Source organism: Zeus faber (genome assembly GCF_960531495.2).
Source record: "Zeus faber genome assembly, chromosome: 8".
NCBI lineage: Eukaryota > Metazoa > Chordata > Actinopteri > Zeiformes > Zeidae > Zeus > Zeus faber.
The window spans coordinates 22398335-22410834 of record NC_137195.1 but is presented as its reverse complement, the minus strand read 5'-3'; the positions used below and the strand labels follow the sequence as shown (position 1 = coordinate 22410834).

The 12500-nt window shown below is 44.3% G+C and overlaps 1 protein-coding gene across 5 annotated transcripts in view; it reads left to right on the top strand.

Annotated features, from left to right (window-relative positions):
- The first annotated feature begins 3465 nt into the window (after positions 1-3465).
- The window catches only part of LOC307233847 (protein tyrosine phosphatase type IVA 3), an 11647-nt gene continuing 2612 nt past the window's right edge, over positions 3466-12500 (top strand). The window contains exons 1-3 of one of the 5 annotated variants that reach the window (XM_080005287.1): positions 3466-3592; positions 9894-10370; positions 12170-12290. In XM_080005287.1, the coding sequence (XP_079861413.1) occupies positions 12195-12290 (96 nt within the window). In that variant the 5' untranslated portion in view covers positions 3466-3592; positions 9894-10370; positions 12170-12194. Of the gene's footprint in view, positions 3593-3802; positions 3888-5677; positions 5883-6140; positions 6636-6974; positions 7077-9893; positions 10371-12169; positions 12291-12500 lie in introns of those variants that run through there. The other 4 variants (XM_080005285.1, XM_080005286.1, XM_080005283.1 and 1 more) reach the window with 4 other exon arrangements.

Sequence of the window (12500 nt, the reverse complement as noted above, 5' to 3'; positions counted from 1 at the left end):
TTTGTAATATGTGGGAGTTGCTTATTCTTTTCTGGCCAAATAAAAGGATCATTCTGACAAAATGTATGCTGAGGTTCATTCAAGATTAAAATTAAAAAATGGCAATACATGTCTTTTTTTTATATATTCTGTAATGTACTTTTATAGAATATCACTTCATGAGATAATTAAGTTTAAAATGTAGTTTAAAGGAGCAGTGTGTCAAATTCAGTTGCATCTAGTGGAACAGACTTGGCAGAAATGGAAATAATATTCACAAGTTTGTTTTACCTAGTGTATAATCCAAGGAAAATAAGAATAGTTAGGTTGGCGTTACCTTAGAATGAGCCCTTTATAGCTACATAGGAAGCGGGTCCTCTTCCACGGAGGCTGCCATGTTGCACCGCCATGTTTCTACAGTAGCCCAGAACGGACAAACTAAACACTGGTGCTGCTTCCTCTCCCTCGAACTTACCGGGCGGTCTATCCGCTCTTTGATTCTGCAAATGGATAATAAAACTTGTATCCTGCCAACGCTATCTCGCCACCAGACTAAACGCCTAGAATAAAGTCGCTTTTTTAGGGGGTTTTTTCGCTAATGTTAGCTTGTAGCCACCATAGTTTCCCCTACGCCGCTGGGAGGGGGGCAATTCAGTTTGTTGTCATCTGCTACCTCACCGCTATATGGCACTAGATTCTACACACTGCTACTATAAAGTTTTTGGAATTATTTAAATTCAAAAATGAGGCACAAGTAAAATATATGAAATATTTCTAGTAAAAGAAATGTTTTAAAAAATACTAGCACGTCATTTAAGTATTTCATTTCAAGTTCTCAAAAATATGCTTCTGTTATAAACAGGAATACTGGAGTCTTACAATCTACTGAATGTACCTGTGTTCAGTATATGGTTAATTATTCTATACTCAAATAACCAAATATTTTGTGCATTGTTAATGCACATTAATATCCCTGATACTTGTATTATCAAAACAAATCTTTTTGCGATAATGCTTTAACTTAATATCTCTGGAAATGCAATGCCTGGACGTATACCAATATAATAAGCATGTATTATTTCAGTAAGCGTGTATTTTTTCAATTAAAGAATTTGCCAAATATCTTCTTTCATTTTTTTAATGCTTATTTCTTGTGTTTCTTATCTGTTGTTTCGTAAATGTATAGCATAAAAAAGGATCAGTCAAAAAAAGTCAACTGCTACACTTCCAGCGACAACGACAAAAAGAACATGTTTCATTATGATTTAAATTGTTTAATTTTCAGTTTCAAGCGTTAAAAATTACACATATTGTATGAAATACAGTTGAAGTCGAACCAACCAGTAGAGTTCGACTTCAGATCAACTTGTGTTTGAAGTTGTTTCATAATAGCACATATTATATCCACCTAACAAATGCTGTCTCAAGCTAAATTGATATGGGGACAGAAATGGTCAGTTAACCAACCATAGGAGGTAAATCTGCCCCTGTGTCTGAAGGGGGGATTGGCCTCCTATGCTGAACATGGAACGGAAGGAGAGCAGATGGCTCCGTGACCACAGTCTGTAAAATGCAATGTCACATGCACACGTGCACCCAGGGCCTCCACCCTCCCACAGGTCTCCAGCGTTGGAACCTGCAGCAGGGCTGATCCACTTAGTGCTGCGGGTTGGCAGCAGATGGGTCTTCCTGAGTCCCATGACCCATATCAGCCTGGAGCCCTTCAAACTTCTCACTAGGCCCTGACTAAGCTTTGGCCTGCTAGCCTATTTCATATTTAAACATTTTATATTTTGTGTAAAAGGTGGATCGCCAGGACTTTCATGCATAGTTGCACCCACTCTACCATAGAAACATACTGATACATACCCCAGATGTCCCCAAATCCTGTTAGAATAAAAGTTGTATTTTTATCAAAAGCTTTCAATTCATTATTACTACATTATAACTGTTTAATCAAGTATAATTTGTGTAATTAAATAGGTAAAATCAAGCAATCAGTTTCTCAGTTCAGTCTCCTAATCCACTGTCCACCCTCTGATGACAATGAAACTTCCCCCTTAAAACCTAGTACTTTTCCACCGATCAACCTCAGTCTAGACATTTTGGATTTCCTAAACGTGATAAATACGAGACATACAATAATAAATACAATTTCCCTGCCTAGCTTGATCTTTATGGAAGGAGGCCAATGTTAAGAGCTGCAATTAATCGGTTTGGTAATTGTATTCTTGCAATTAGAATGAGAAATACAAAGTCGATATTTTGAAACCAAATGATACTTTTCCATTGCCATGGCACATTGAACACCAATGGAAAATAAACTTTTCCCTGTTAGTGAATTGGCTATTAGATAGATAGATAGATAGATAGATAGATAGATAGATAGATAGATAGACAGACAGACAGACACACAGAAGAATGGAAGGATAGACACACAGGATGGAAGGATAGATAGATAGATAGATAGATAGATAGATAGATAGATAGATAGATAGATAGATAGATAGATAGATAGATAGATAGATAGATAGATAGACAGACAGACAGACACACAGAAGAATGGAAGGATAGACACACAGGATGGAAGGATAGATAGATAGATAGATAGATAGATAGATAGATAGATAGATAGATAGATAGATAGATAGATAGATAGATAGATAGATAGATACGTAGATAGATAGATAGATAGATAGATAGATTGATTGATAGATAGATAGATTGATAGATAGATAGATATTAAACCTGTATCAACAATTCAAATTCTGACAAAAATAGGAAACAGGGATAAATAATGACATGAAATAATGTAGTGATAATAATAACTTCATACAATTAAAAAAAAAAAAAAAAATCTGTTAAAAATGGAAGACGCGTAAGTGCTTAAAAACTTCGCATTGTTCTGTTTTCATCCAGTTTTAGATTCTGAAAACCCATTTTAATAAACCAATTAAAATTTGATTTGGTGGCCAGATTTAACAATACATTATAAATACCAGTGTTTCTGATATTAACAATATTGATATCCTGTTATCAGTGTAGCCTTAGCGCCCCCTGGTGGCAAAGGGCTGTTCTCTGCAGGCTATTCTGTACGAAGTAAGTGCGCTTTTCAACTTTTTCACCGGCCGTTTCTGGGCAATGTGTCACAAGAGCTGTACGCAGAAAAACGCACGTAATTGTTAAGGTCGTTCATCATCGGGAAACGAAGCCCCGGTGGTTTTCTTCGTTCTTCCTTTGCGCACTCGTCCCCCCCCCCCCCAGGCAGTGCAGAGAGAACACACAACTGTGTAAGTACCGGCAAAATAGGAGGTTGTTTCATAAGAGTCCAAAAACAGACACCGAGGGGCCATGGACTATCACGGGGCCCTTTAGTTTGAATGTCTGACACGCTCCGGCTTCACGCTCTCGCTACCCCACCGCCTCCTAGATTTGCACACGTTGATTTTAGAGCTCAGACACCTGGTGAGTTCGGGTCGGATAGAACGGACCGCATTCGCCGCTGACTCTGCGGCTCCTCAACACCGTCCACCGGGGGGCGGACAACGTCCTCTGCGACGGTCTGATGGCCACGGTCTCCCTGTTGTGTTCGCCTGTGACCTGACAAGCGACAGTAAGAACAGTTCAGATGTGGTTCCGAGCGTTCAAAATCCACGTTATCTGTCCTAAGCCTCATCCTAATCCATGCCTGTGTGAAACATTCATATATTCTAATATTATAACAGATGGCGTACTTGAAATGATGTATGGGCTTGGAGTAAGTTTTTTTTTATGTTTTGTTGTTGTTGTTGTTGTTTTTTTTTATCGTCATTCATAGAGTTCTCAAGGTCATTTCCTTGGAATTGGTGGAAACTGCGGGTCAAGCGATTCCTTGTGCAGCATGGAGGTCGCACAGCAAGGGTTAAAAAGTGAGTTTAAGAGAAAAGCCGAAGAACTGACGCCCTCTTGGGGCAAGCGTTAGAACGACGCGTACCCGTCTCCATGACAATGTCGGTTGAAGCGCAGGCCAAACTTCAGCGTGAGCCAAACTGTCAAACTACATTGGTAACAAATTTTGGGGAGTACAAATCCAAAATATCAGCATACCCCGACTATACGGCGCACAGTGTGTTCCACCCTCGTGCTGTGAAACCCATTGCGAGGCGGTTCCCCGTGCCAAGCGACTGCCGGCCAAATCTATTCATGGTCACATCACATGGTCACGGCACCTTTATGGTACAACATTTTTGACGGTGACAGAACTCCATTGGAGCCTGTGATTCAACGCAGGGGGGCGTGACATCGTTCCGTCGTCCACAGTGTCACACGGAATGACCCAAAACTGCTGACTGAGAACCTGCCGGCGGCGCGAGCTCTTTGTCCGGGACGGTGCGATCGTAACCAAAGACGGTCAAAAATCATCCGTGGCGGACCTGCTGTTTTTAATACTCTCGCTGTGTGTTACGTAGTGGGGGGGCCGTGATGGGAAAATGGTTGCCACGGTTACTGGTCAGTCTGCAGGTGAAGGCCTTGCTGTCAGACTCTCCGCTTTCAAAACACTCTAAATATACACACACCAGCTGCTGCTGTCCACCACATGCTAGAGTAGAGAGAGAGAGAGAGAGAGAGGGAGGGAGAGAGAGAGAGAGAGAGAGAGAGAGAGAGCGAGAGAGGAAGAGGGAGAGAGGAAGAGAGGGGGGGGGGGACTTTGAGAGAGAGAGGGAGGGGGAGAGCGAGAGGGGGGGGAGAACACGCTTAACCTCACCCTGCAGCCTTGTGTAAAGGGATTATCTGGAGTGGTATGTGGAGTGGGAGAGAAAGGGGGGAGCAGCGAGAGAGAAGGAGACGGGAGAGCAGAACTGTAAACAAAGCTCGACAGGTCTTATTTGGATCTCGCGTCCACTCCCGCCGTTTTTAGACACAATAAGACAGTCCTCTATAAATCCCCCAGCGAAATGTGGTTGGCGCGGGCATCGCAAATAAAAGGCAAAGGTAGGGGGTACAGACACAGAAGGCCATACAAGCAACAGGGTAATATCAAAGAGGGTATAACATTGCTGTAAACAACTCACATATGATAATTGGCTTTCACCCAGGACAGACCGTATACACAACAGGATACTTGTTTCTTGGCCCGATAAGGGTGAAAAATGCATTGAAGTTGTAAAAGTTCACCATCATTCATAATTTGGACATCTGAAGTCCACGTGTCATGTGGTCTTCTTAGATCAGTGCTGTGAATAGAGGACTGGAAAAACAATGTTGCTACTCACACTAATGTGTGTGTGCCTGTGTGTGCGTGTGTGTGTGTGTGTGTGTGTGTGTGTGTGTGTGGTTATCTTACTGTAGGCGAGCCAGTCAACCCCAGGCTATACAACAATGTTTGTACTGTGTCCACCCAGACAGAAATAGATGAGATTGAGTCGAGAAGCCATTGAGCCAGATTACGGCTCCTCGGCAAAGCAAACAGGAGGTTTAATATAGTACAATTAATCGGGAGATATCAAGAATAACTCAGCGGGAATAAACCGCTGTGGAATATCTACATTTACAGTCAGACGGACAGTTTTCCACTTTCAGGAATACGAGGAGTTTTCTTTTCCTTCGGGCCGTCGCTCAGCTGTTCACAACAACAGCGGTCTTCCCAGTTTTCCAAGAACGACCCTTTAGTTACCGTAAACAGGCTGATACATCGGTTACCCGATGCAATAACGATTGGGCATTCACCGACGCAGGTGACGTAAATGTATTAATGATTTCTGTGTAATACAAATAATAGCCCGATTGAAAGATGATGACACCTCGAACCCGACTTGGAAAATTGCGAGCAGAGTTTATTCATCAACTCTCAAGACAAAGCTTCACCATGAAATAGGAATATATCAAAGGAGTCACATGAAAACAGATGCAGCCGGTTTGACCAGGTGGGTCTTAAACTTCTTTGCACAGGGGTCAACACAGTCTGACGGTCCGAGGGGAGGAATTTCAGGGAACAGACTTGGAGCAACTACTTCAATGGCTCGGTCACCTCTCGTTTTGAGTCTCGACCGCAGGATGGTCAACAAACCTTGGTCAGAGGACTTTTTCTTTGCCCCCACCCCACCCGATGGGTGGGGTGGGGGCTGGTTCTCCTCGCTTTGAGAGTATTAAAGCTGTAGAGTGTTCTGTTGGTGACAGGGCTGTCAGGGTCAGCTGGCTGCTCAGCCTGATTAGACCAGCTCACAGCAGATCCTCGGCTTAGCGTACTACGCCGCCGCAGCCAGGCAGGGAGCAACGCAGCCCCCGCAGGCGTACTTCACCTCCCAGCGATTAGACCGGCTCAGTCCTCCAGGAATAGGCGAGGGTTTTCGGAGTTCACTGTTACAAACAAGACGGAGCGGCTGTCAATACAGCGCGGCCCCTGCCAATTAGACAGGTTTTACAACTGCGGCTACGGCATTGTAGGGCTGGCAGTCGGCGGTGCCAGGAAGAAAAGCACAACACACCCGGGGACTGACAGACTTTGCTGATCTTTGCAGACTCTGTTGGGACTTCCCTATGCCAGAGGTGCCGAAGAACTAATCTCTGAAGTGTGTCGGGGAAATACTCGGAGGAAGTTGATTGTGGATTCTATTGGTAGAGCGTGCAAATTTTATACAGCATTTGTCCAAACAGCAAGACAGGAGTTTTTTTTATAGGTAAGATTTAATACTAATGGAAGCAATTGAATTGACATTTTTGTCCTTTGTCTTTTTTTGTTTTCCAAGTAACAAGTCATATTAATCTTTGTGCCGTCGAGTTTGGAAAAGCTTATGTGTCGTGGCTTATTTGTTTGCTGTTGTCGAGCTGTGAGAACATGAATTTAACAGCCTGAGGTTTGGCTGTGGGGTCAAATCCGCCTGTTTCTTTAAGAAGTTCAATAACAGCTAAGAGAATGACTGCAGTGATAGGAACCTAACTGTAATACATAGAATGAGCTGCTAATATAGACTCAGCTATAAATACAGTACAGCTATTGACACTGAGGGTGCAGGGTTGTTCTATAACAGGCAGTAAGGTGGTAGTAAAAAGGCTCTGAAGCTGTCGGACAGTCCTTTGGAGGTGTTTCCATTTGGTGGGCTTGCAAGCTGTCCGTTAAGGTAAGCGACAGTCCAGGCTTGTACCGGAGCGTACCCTCTCCCCCAGAAAGACTTGAACTAAGTAGGGCAGGGCTGCCGAAAGGTTACGAGACGTCAACGGAGCAGAACCCGGGGCTCCGGAGGCTGACAAACTAGTTTGACTGGCTGTAGGGTTTCTTTTTGTTGACTTAACGTCCTGACGAGCAAAACCATCCTCTATTCAGTGAACCTTACATAGTACATAGTCGATTTCGGAACAGTTTATTCGGAAAAGTTCGCAGCGCCGTATCCCCCAGCAGACCTGCAAATGTCTACCTGTCGACGCCTACACCTGCAATTTGGCTTTACTTTTAATTATGTTGTATATGTATTTATCTCAGCGGGTAGCCTCGTTGAGATCAAGACCTCCTTTACCTGAGGGCAACTTGCACACAACACTTATAATACAAATAACACTCATAATACTAATTCGGTCACATGTTACAGAATCAGGGTCCTCACAACATAGATGCACACGTCAAAACAACCACATACAGTGTCGAAACGAAAACTTAGAAACCATCAAGGGCAAATTCTTCAGGCTTCTTTGCATTTCATTCCGGTGAGGTGCTTAGCGCCAAGAACAATCTAGTCTTGGTATGAGGAACATTCTGGGCTAAGTAGTGCTGTTGCATTCACATGACCTGGTGTCATGATAATTCGATTTCAACCCAAAAGAAGTAAGACGCTGTCTAAATTCCTGCGGATAACTGACAGCTTTCCCTTTGGCGGTTTCGGCGTTCTCATCGCCGCGCACATCCGCCAGCTCTCTTCTCCTATCAGGAATGCATTTTGCTCAAACATTTTGGGCCTGCTGTCATGCGATCAAATCATTTGACCTGGTTGTATGATCTGTGTAAAGATTCCGCCTGTAGCTTTATTTATGTCTGAAGGAGAGCATTGTGTGAAGGAGAGCGTTGCTGCTCTAAAGGGCACTTCTGGTGCTGGAAAAAGAATTGCCGAAAGGGAGCACCAGTGTAACAGTGTGTTGTTTTATGGGTTCCAGCACCTGCCTGGGAGGTTTAACATTTTGATCTTTTGCAGTCTCCTACTGTCATTCTGGAAGGGGAATCCCTTCTGTCCTGGCTATTTTGGGGAGTTTTTCGCTCTGGTGTCTGAGTCAAACGAACTGCCCTTCAAAAGTGTAAACAATCAGTCAGCCCAACTCACAGCCCAACTCACATCGAGATCACCTTTTTTTTAACACACTTTTTTCAAACAAATTGAACTCGTTGAAATGTGGCTTGCTTCACTGTGTTTGACAAGACGTTGGCCAGAGGAGAACACGGTGGTACCGTGAACACCAAAGCTTCAGCAAGGAAGCCTGATGATTCAAACCCAGCCAGCTCCTGGACTCATGATTGAAGGGCAAGTGATTGACCCCATCCCCAATTTGGGATGACGTGGGATGAATTCTGATAAAACAGGCCTGGAACGACCAGGAATGGAACGCCTCGAAAACTCCTGGAGGAGTGGAGGAGCGAGCGTGAGGATTACAAGAACTGTGTGTGTGTGTGTGTGTGTGTGTGTGTGTGTGTGTGTGTGTGTGTGTGTGTGTGTGTGTGGTTGTGTGTGGTTGTGTGTGTGTGTCTGCGGGTGTGTGCATGCGTGCATGCATTTGTGTGTGTGTGTGTGTGTGTGTGTGTGTGTGAGGGCTGAGAGCTAAGGAGGCGAGGTCGATCACCCAGATTACCCGCGGGCTTTCTCATCGCCTCTGGTTGGAGTTTTCCCAGGCACGTGATAGGGTGCAGACATGTGCATTTCCCTTGCACCTCGTGTTCCATAGCATCGATGCATTTGACTTCAACATTTGACTTAATTTTTTACTTTGATTTAACCAACCAACACTTTTTTTTGCATTGCAGTTGAAATATTTGCTCATCAGATTCATTGGGGATGACGGGACACATACTGTCGATGCAACCTCATAGTCTTTTAGTTATTGTACTTGTCAAGACAGGAGTGGCAACTTAATGATTCAGAATGTTGGTATGTGGTTTAAACCTAAACAATGAAGACTCATCCACCAACATCCTTTCCCAACCAACGTATAATTTGGGTGTATAATTTACCGTTTGCTCTTTAAGGAAGGCAGTAAAGCAGCCTAAGTAATACTTGGTTACCAGCCAGTGCGGGTAATGTAACGGTTGACATTTTGCGAAGTAGATATCAGGTCTACCGGTAAAATGGATTAAATATAAACTCTTATCCCAGTCTTTGATGCTGATGATGTGGACTCATCAGACATCAGATTCTAGGATTCTTGCAACAAAAAAAAGCTAGTTAGGAAGACACTGTCTCTTAATAGCCACCTTAGTCATTCAAAATGATGCATCCATGGGTGTAAATCAGGAAGACGCCCTGAACGGGACGCTATTAGGATACTGGGAGACCAATTACCCTAACTGCACGTCTTTGGAAGCAGGGGGGAAACCAAAGTATTTCACAAACACGGCACTGTGTTACTGTCTGGGCAGCGTGTATCGTCATAATCGAATTGGGTGGATTCCAAGTTCCAGCAAGTGTATGAATGTGTGCGCGTGTTTTGAGGGGGACTTATTCTACTTTCCCCGTCGTTGTCAATGGTCGCTTGGCTGACGGATTCATCGAGACTGCTTGTCATCAGGAGAACTTTCAACACATTTACAAGGGTAGTAAGACTCTCCCGCTATTTGTAATGTGTCATCGCCATCACCTCCCGTGCATCAGCATAATTTCCTACCCGTGTAACTTTAAAGTTAAAATTGTACCACCAAAGGTCACCACATGTTGCTTGACGCGGTGCGTTCTCCGTTTCAGATCTGCTGGTTGATGGAGTTTGTGCGGCGGAGCGGCGACTACTGCCACGCCCAACACATCTAGACGCGGACTCCCGTCGGGGATGAAGCTCCAGCCCGCAGCGCCGGAGCCCTGAACCCACGTCCACCTTTGACCCCCATCCGTCGCTCTGAACCCAGCCGGCTCATGGGGTAACCGGTGGAACCTGTTTACCGGAAGCTAACTGGAGGGAAAGAACGAGCGAGACCCGGAAAGACGCAAAGAGACAGTTAAGAGACAAAAAGAGATTATATGCTGAGAGAAGCGGCACAGAGGAGCTTACTGGACTTGAGCGAAGAGAAACCAATGGGGTAAAAGCGGTGTTTAATACCGCCGGAAGTCACTCGCAACTGGGAACGTATAAAAAGCCTTAAAAAGGTCTCCTGACAAGAAGTTCCGTAGTCACCTGGAAGCCCAATTTCGGTGATCTAGCTAACTGCTCGCCGCTAAAAGCTAAAGGTGAGTCACCTGGAGACGGAAAAGGACAGTTGTAGAATTGAAGGACACAATATTCTGTTGCCAGACACCAACTGTACAGTAGATACTGAATTTTGTACCATCGTGCTCTAATTTCTTAAAAGGACAAATAGCTAAAATAGCTAAGAGAGGCCAGAGAAGGGGAAAACCACATTGGCAATCTTGGCTCCTCCTCCATGTGGCTTCTTCGGGCTGAAAGATACCTCACATAAGTACGCCCACGTTGAGGCCTGGAGCTACGAAAAGTTGGTTTCTGGTGTCGCTGCATTCGGAGATGTGTCACTGGGAAGTTATTTACGCCACGCAAGCTCAAGTTGCAGTACCAAGCGCTGCAGTAGGGGGTGCTATAGCGAGCATTAACAGGACACTGTCATAGCCTCCCAAATATCTTACATTCCTTATATTTTTTTATACTTTATTTCTTTTAAAATGCTTCAAAATGCTTAAAATTAAAAAAAACTCAAAAAAAATGTAGTGTTTTAAGTAAGTAGTTAAATATTTTATTGTTTATTTTCTCCCAAAATGTATTTTGAGAGAGCCCCCGTACAATAAGTACATTCCTCAACAGCTGCCATGTTCGTTTGTGGTTATTATTTTACGAACCAGATCAGGTTTGTCCCTCTACCGCCCTCCAGTGGAGTCAGATGTATTGCCTCCACAGGAACGCGGGAGCACACAGTCTGCACGGCCGGGCCGACCGTCGTCATCTGCCTTTGCATGCTCTGTGAGGCTTGTTTCGTCCGGCAGCTGAACGTTAGGCCGCGATCGCACAAAGTCAAATGGAGCCAGTTTGTGGATGAGAGCAGCGTCGTTGATGGGGTGGGGACTGAGTGGAGTTCAAGTTCAAGTTCAAGTTCAAGAGATTATTTGTCACATACATACACATACGGTCGTACATATATGCGGTGAAATGTCATGACATCCGGAGATTGACAGGTCTGGGCGCTGAGGGGCCTCTCCTTCCCAAACAGAGTGTGAACTGGACGGCCTGTTTTGAGGGCTTTAAGTCTGAGCAGCCATCGATGTAACAGTGGACTGACGGCCATTGATCCGGGACATTTGCTTTATGGCCAGCGGTCAATTTGCGCAAATATCTAGGTTTAGATGCAAATCCCGGTTAGTTTAAAATGAGAGCGATCGGAGAATGACAGAATGGGTCCCAAAAAAAAACCACAGTGACCACAGTGGTCATAAAAGCATTGCATTGTGACCGGATTCAACCTCTCTTTGGTTTAAAATCCTTTCCTCCGCTGTTTAATAGTGAAATACTGTATTTGTTGTTGAAGACTGCAAACTGGAGTCAAACTTTACATGTTACAGTAGCAGTGAATGGTCAAGACGATGAAGTTTAACTGCATATAACTTAAAGGGACAGCTACATTAAATGTATTTCCTTTCGAAAAACATATGGGTTACTTTCAAGCCATCCCGGGAAACAAGAAATGTATCCCAATTTTGCTGGACCCCTTTCACTTTCATTATAAGTTTTCTGCAATTAGCCTCTAAACTTTGTAACGCATTACTCTAAAGACTGCAACACATGCTTATATGCATGCTTATAAAGCTCTTATAGTGTATCTACATTATGTTATTAATGGCTGGTCCTGGTGCAGTGATCGCTTTACTTCACGCCAGGGTCCTGATCACCCTGATCAGACAGACAGTCTATGTGGAAAGTTCAGCCAACGCCATGCCCAGCGGTTTGCCCGAGCGGCTTCCTATGGATTGTCTTCCGTGGATTGTCTAGCTATTAAATGTTTTTCCTCCCCGTTGGACCACAGTGCGGAACTGCCGCCCGTGGCCAACATGAACCGTCCCGCTCCGGTGGAACTCTCCCACAAGAACATGAGATTCCTCATCACCCACAACCCCACAGACAGCACGCTCAACTCCTTCATAGAGGTGAGCGGAGCAGGTGCATGTTTGGATGGTATGTTGATATCGAGGTTAAGTGTGTCTCGTTAAAAAAATGCATACAGTAGATCAATACAAAAATCGGGACGTGGAGGCCCTTTCGAGAGAATAAGAATGATTTATAGAGGAAACAACACAACATCTCGACTCACACATCCTGGCGCTGTATAAAGTGTCATATTTAAGCCAAGGTTTCCT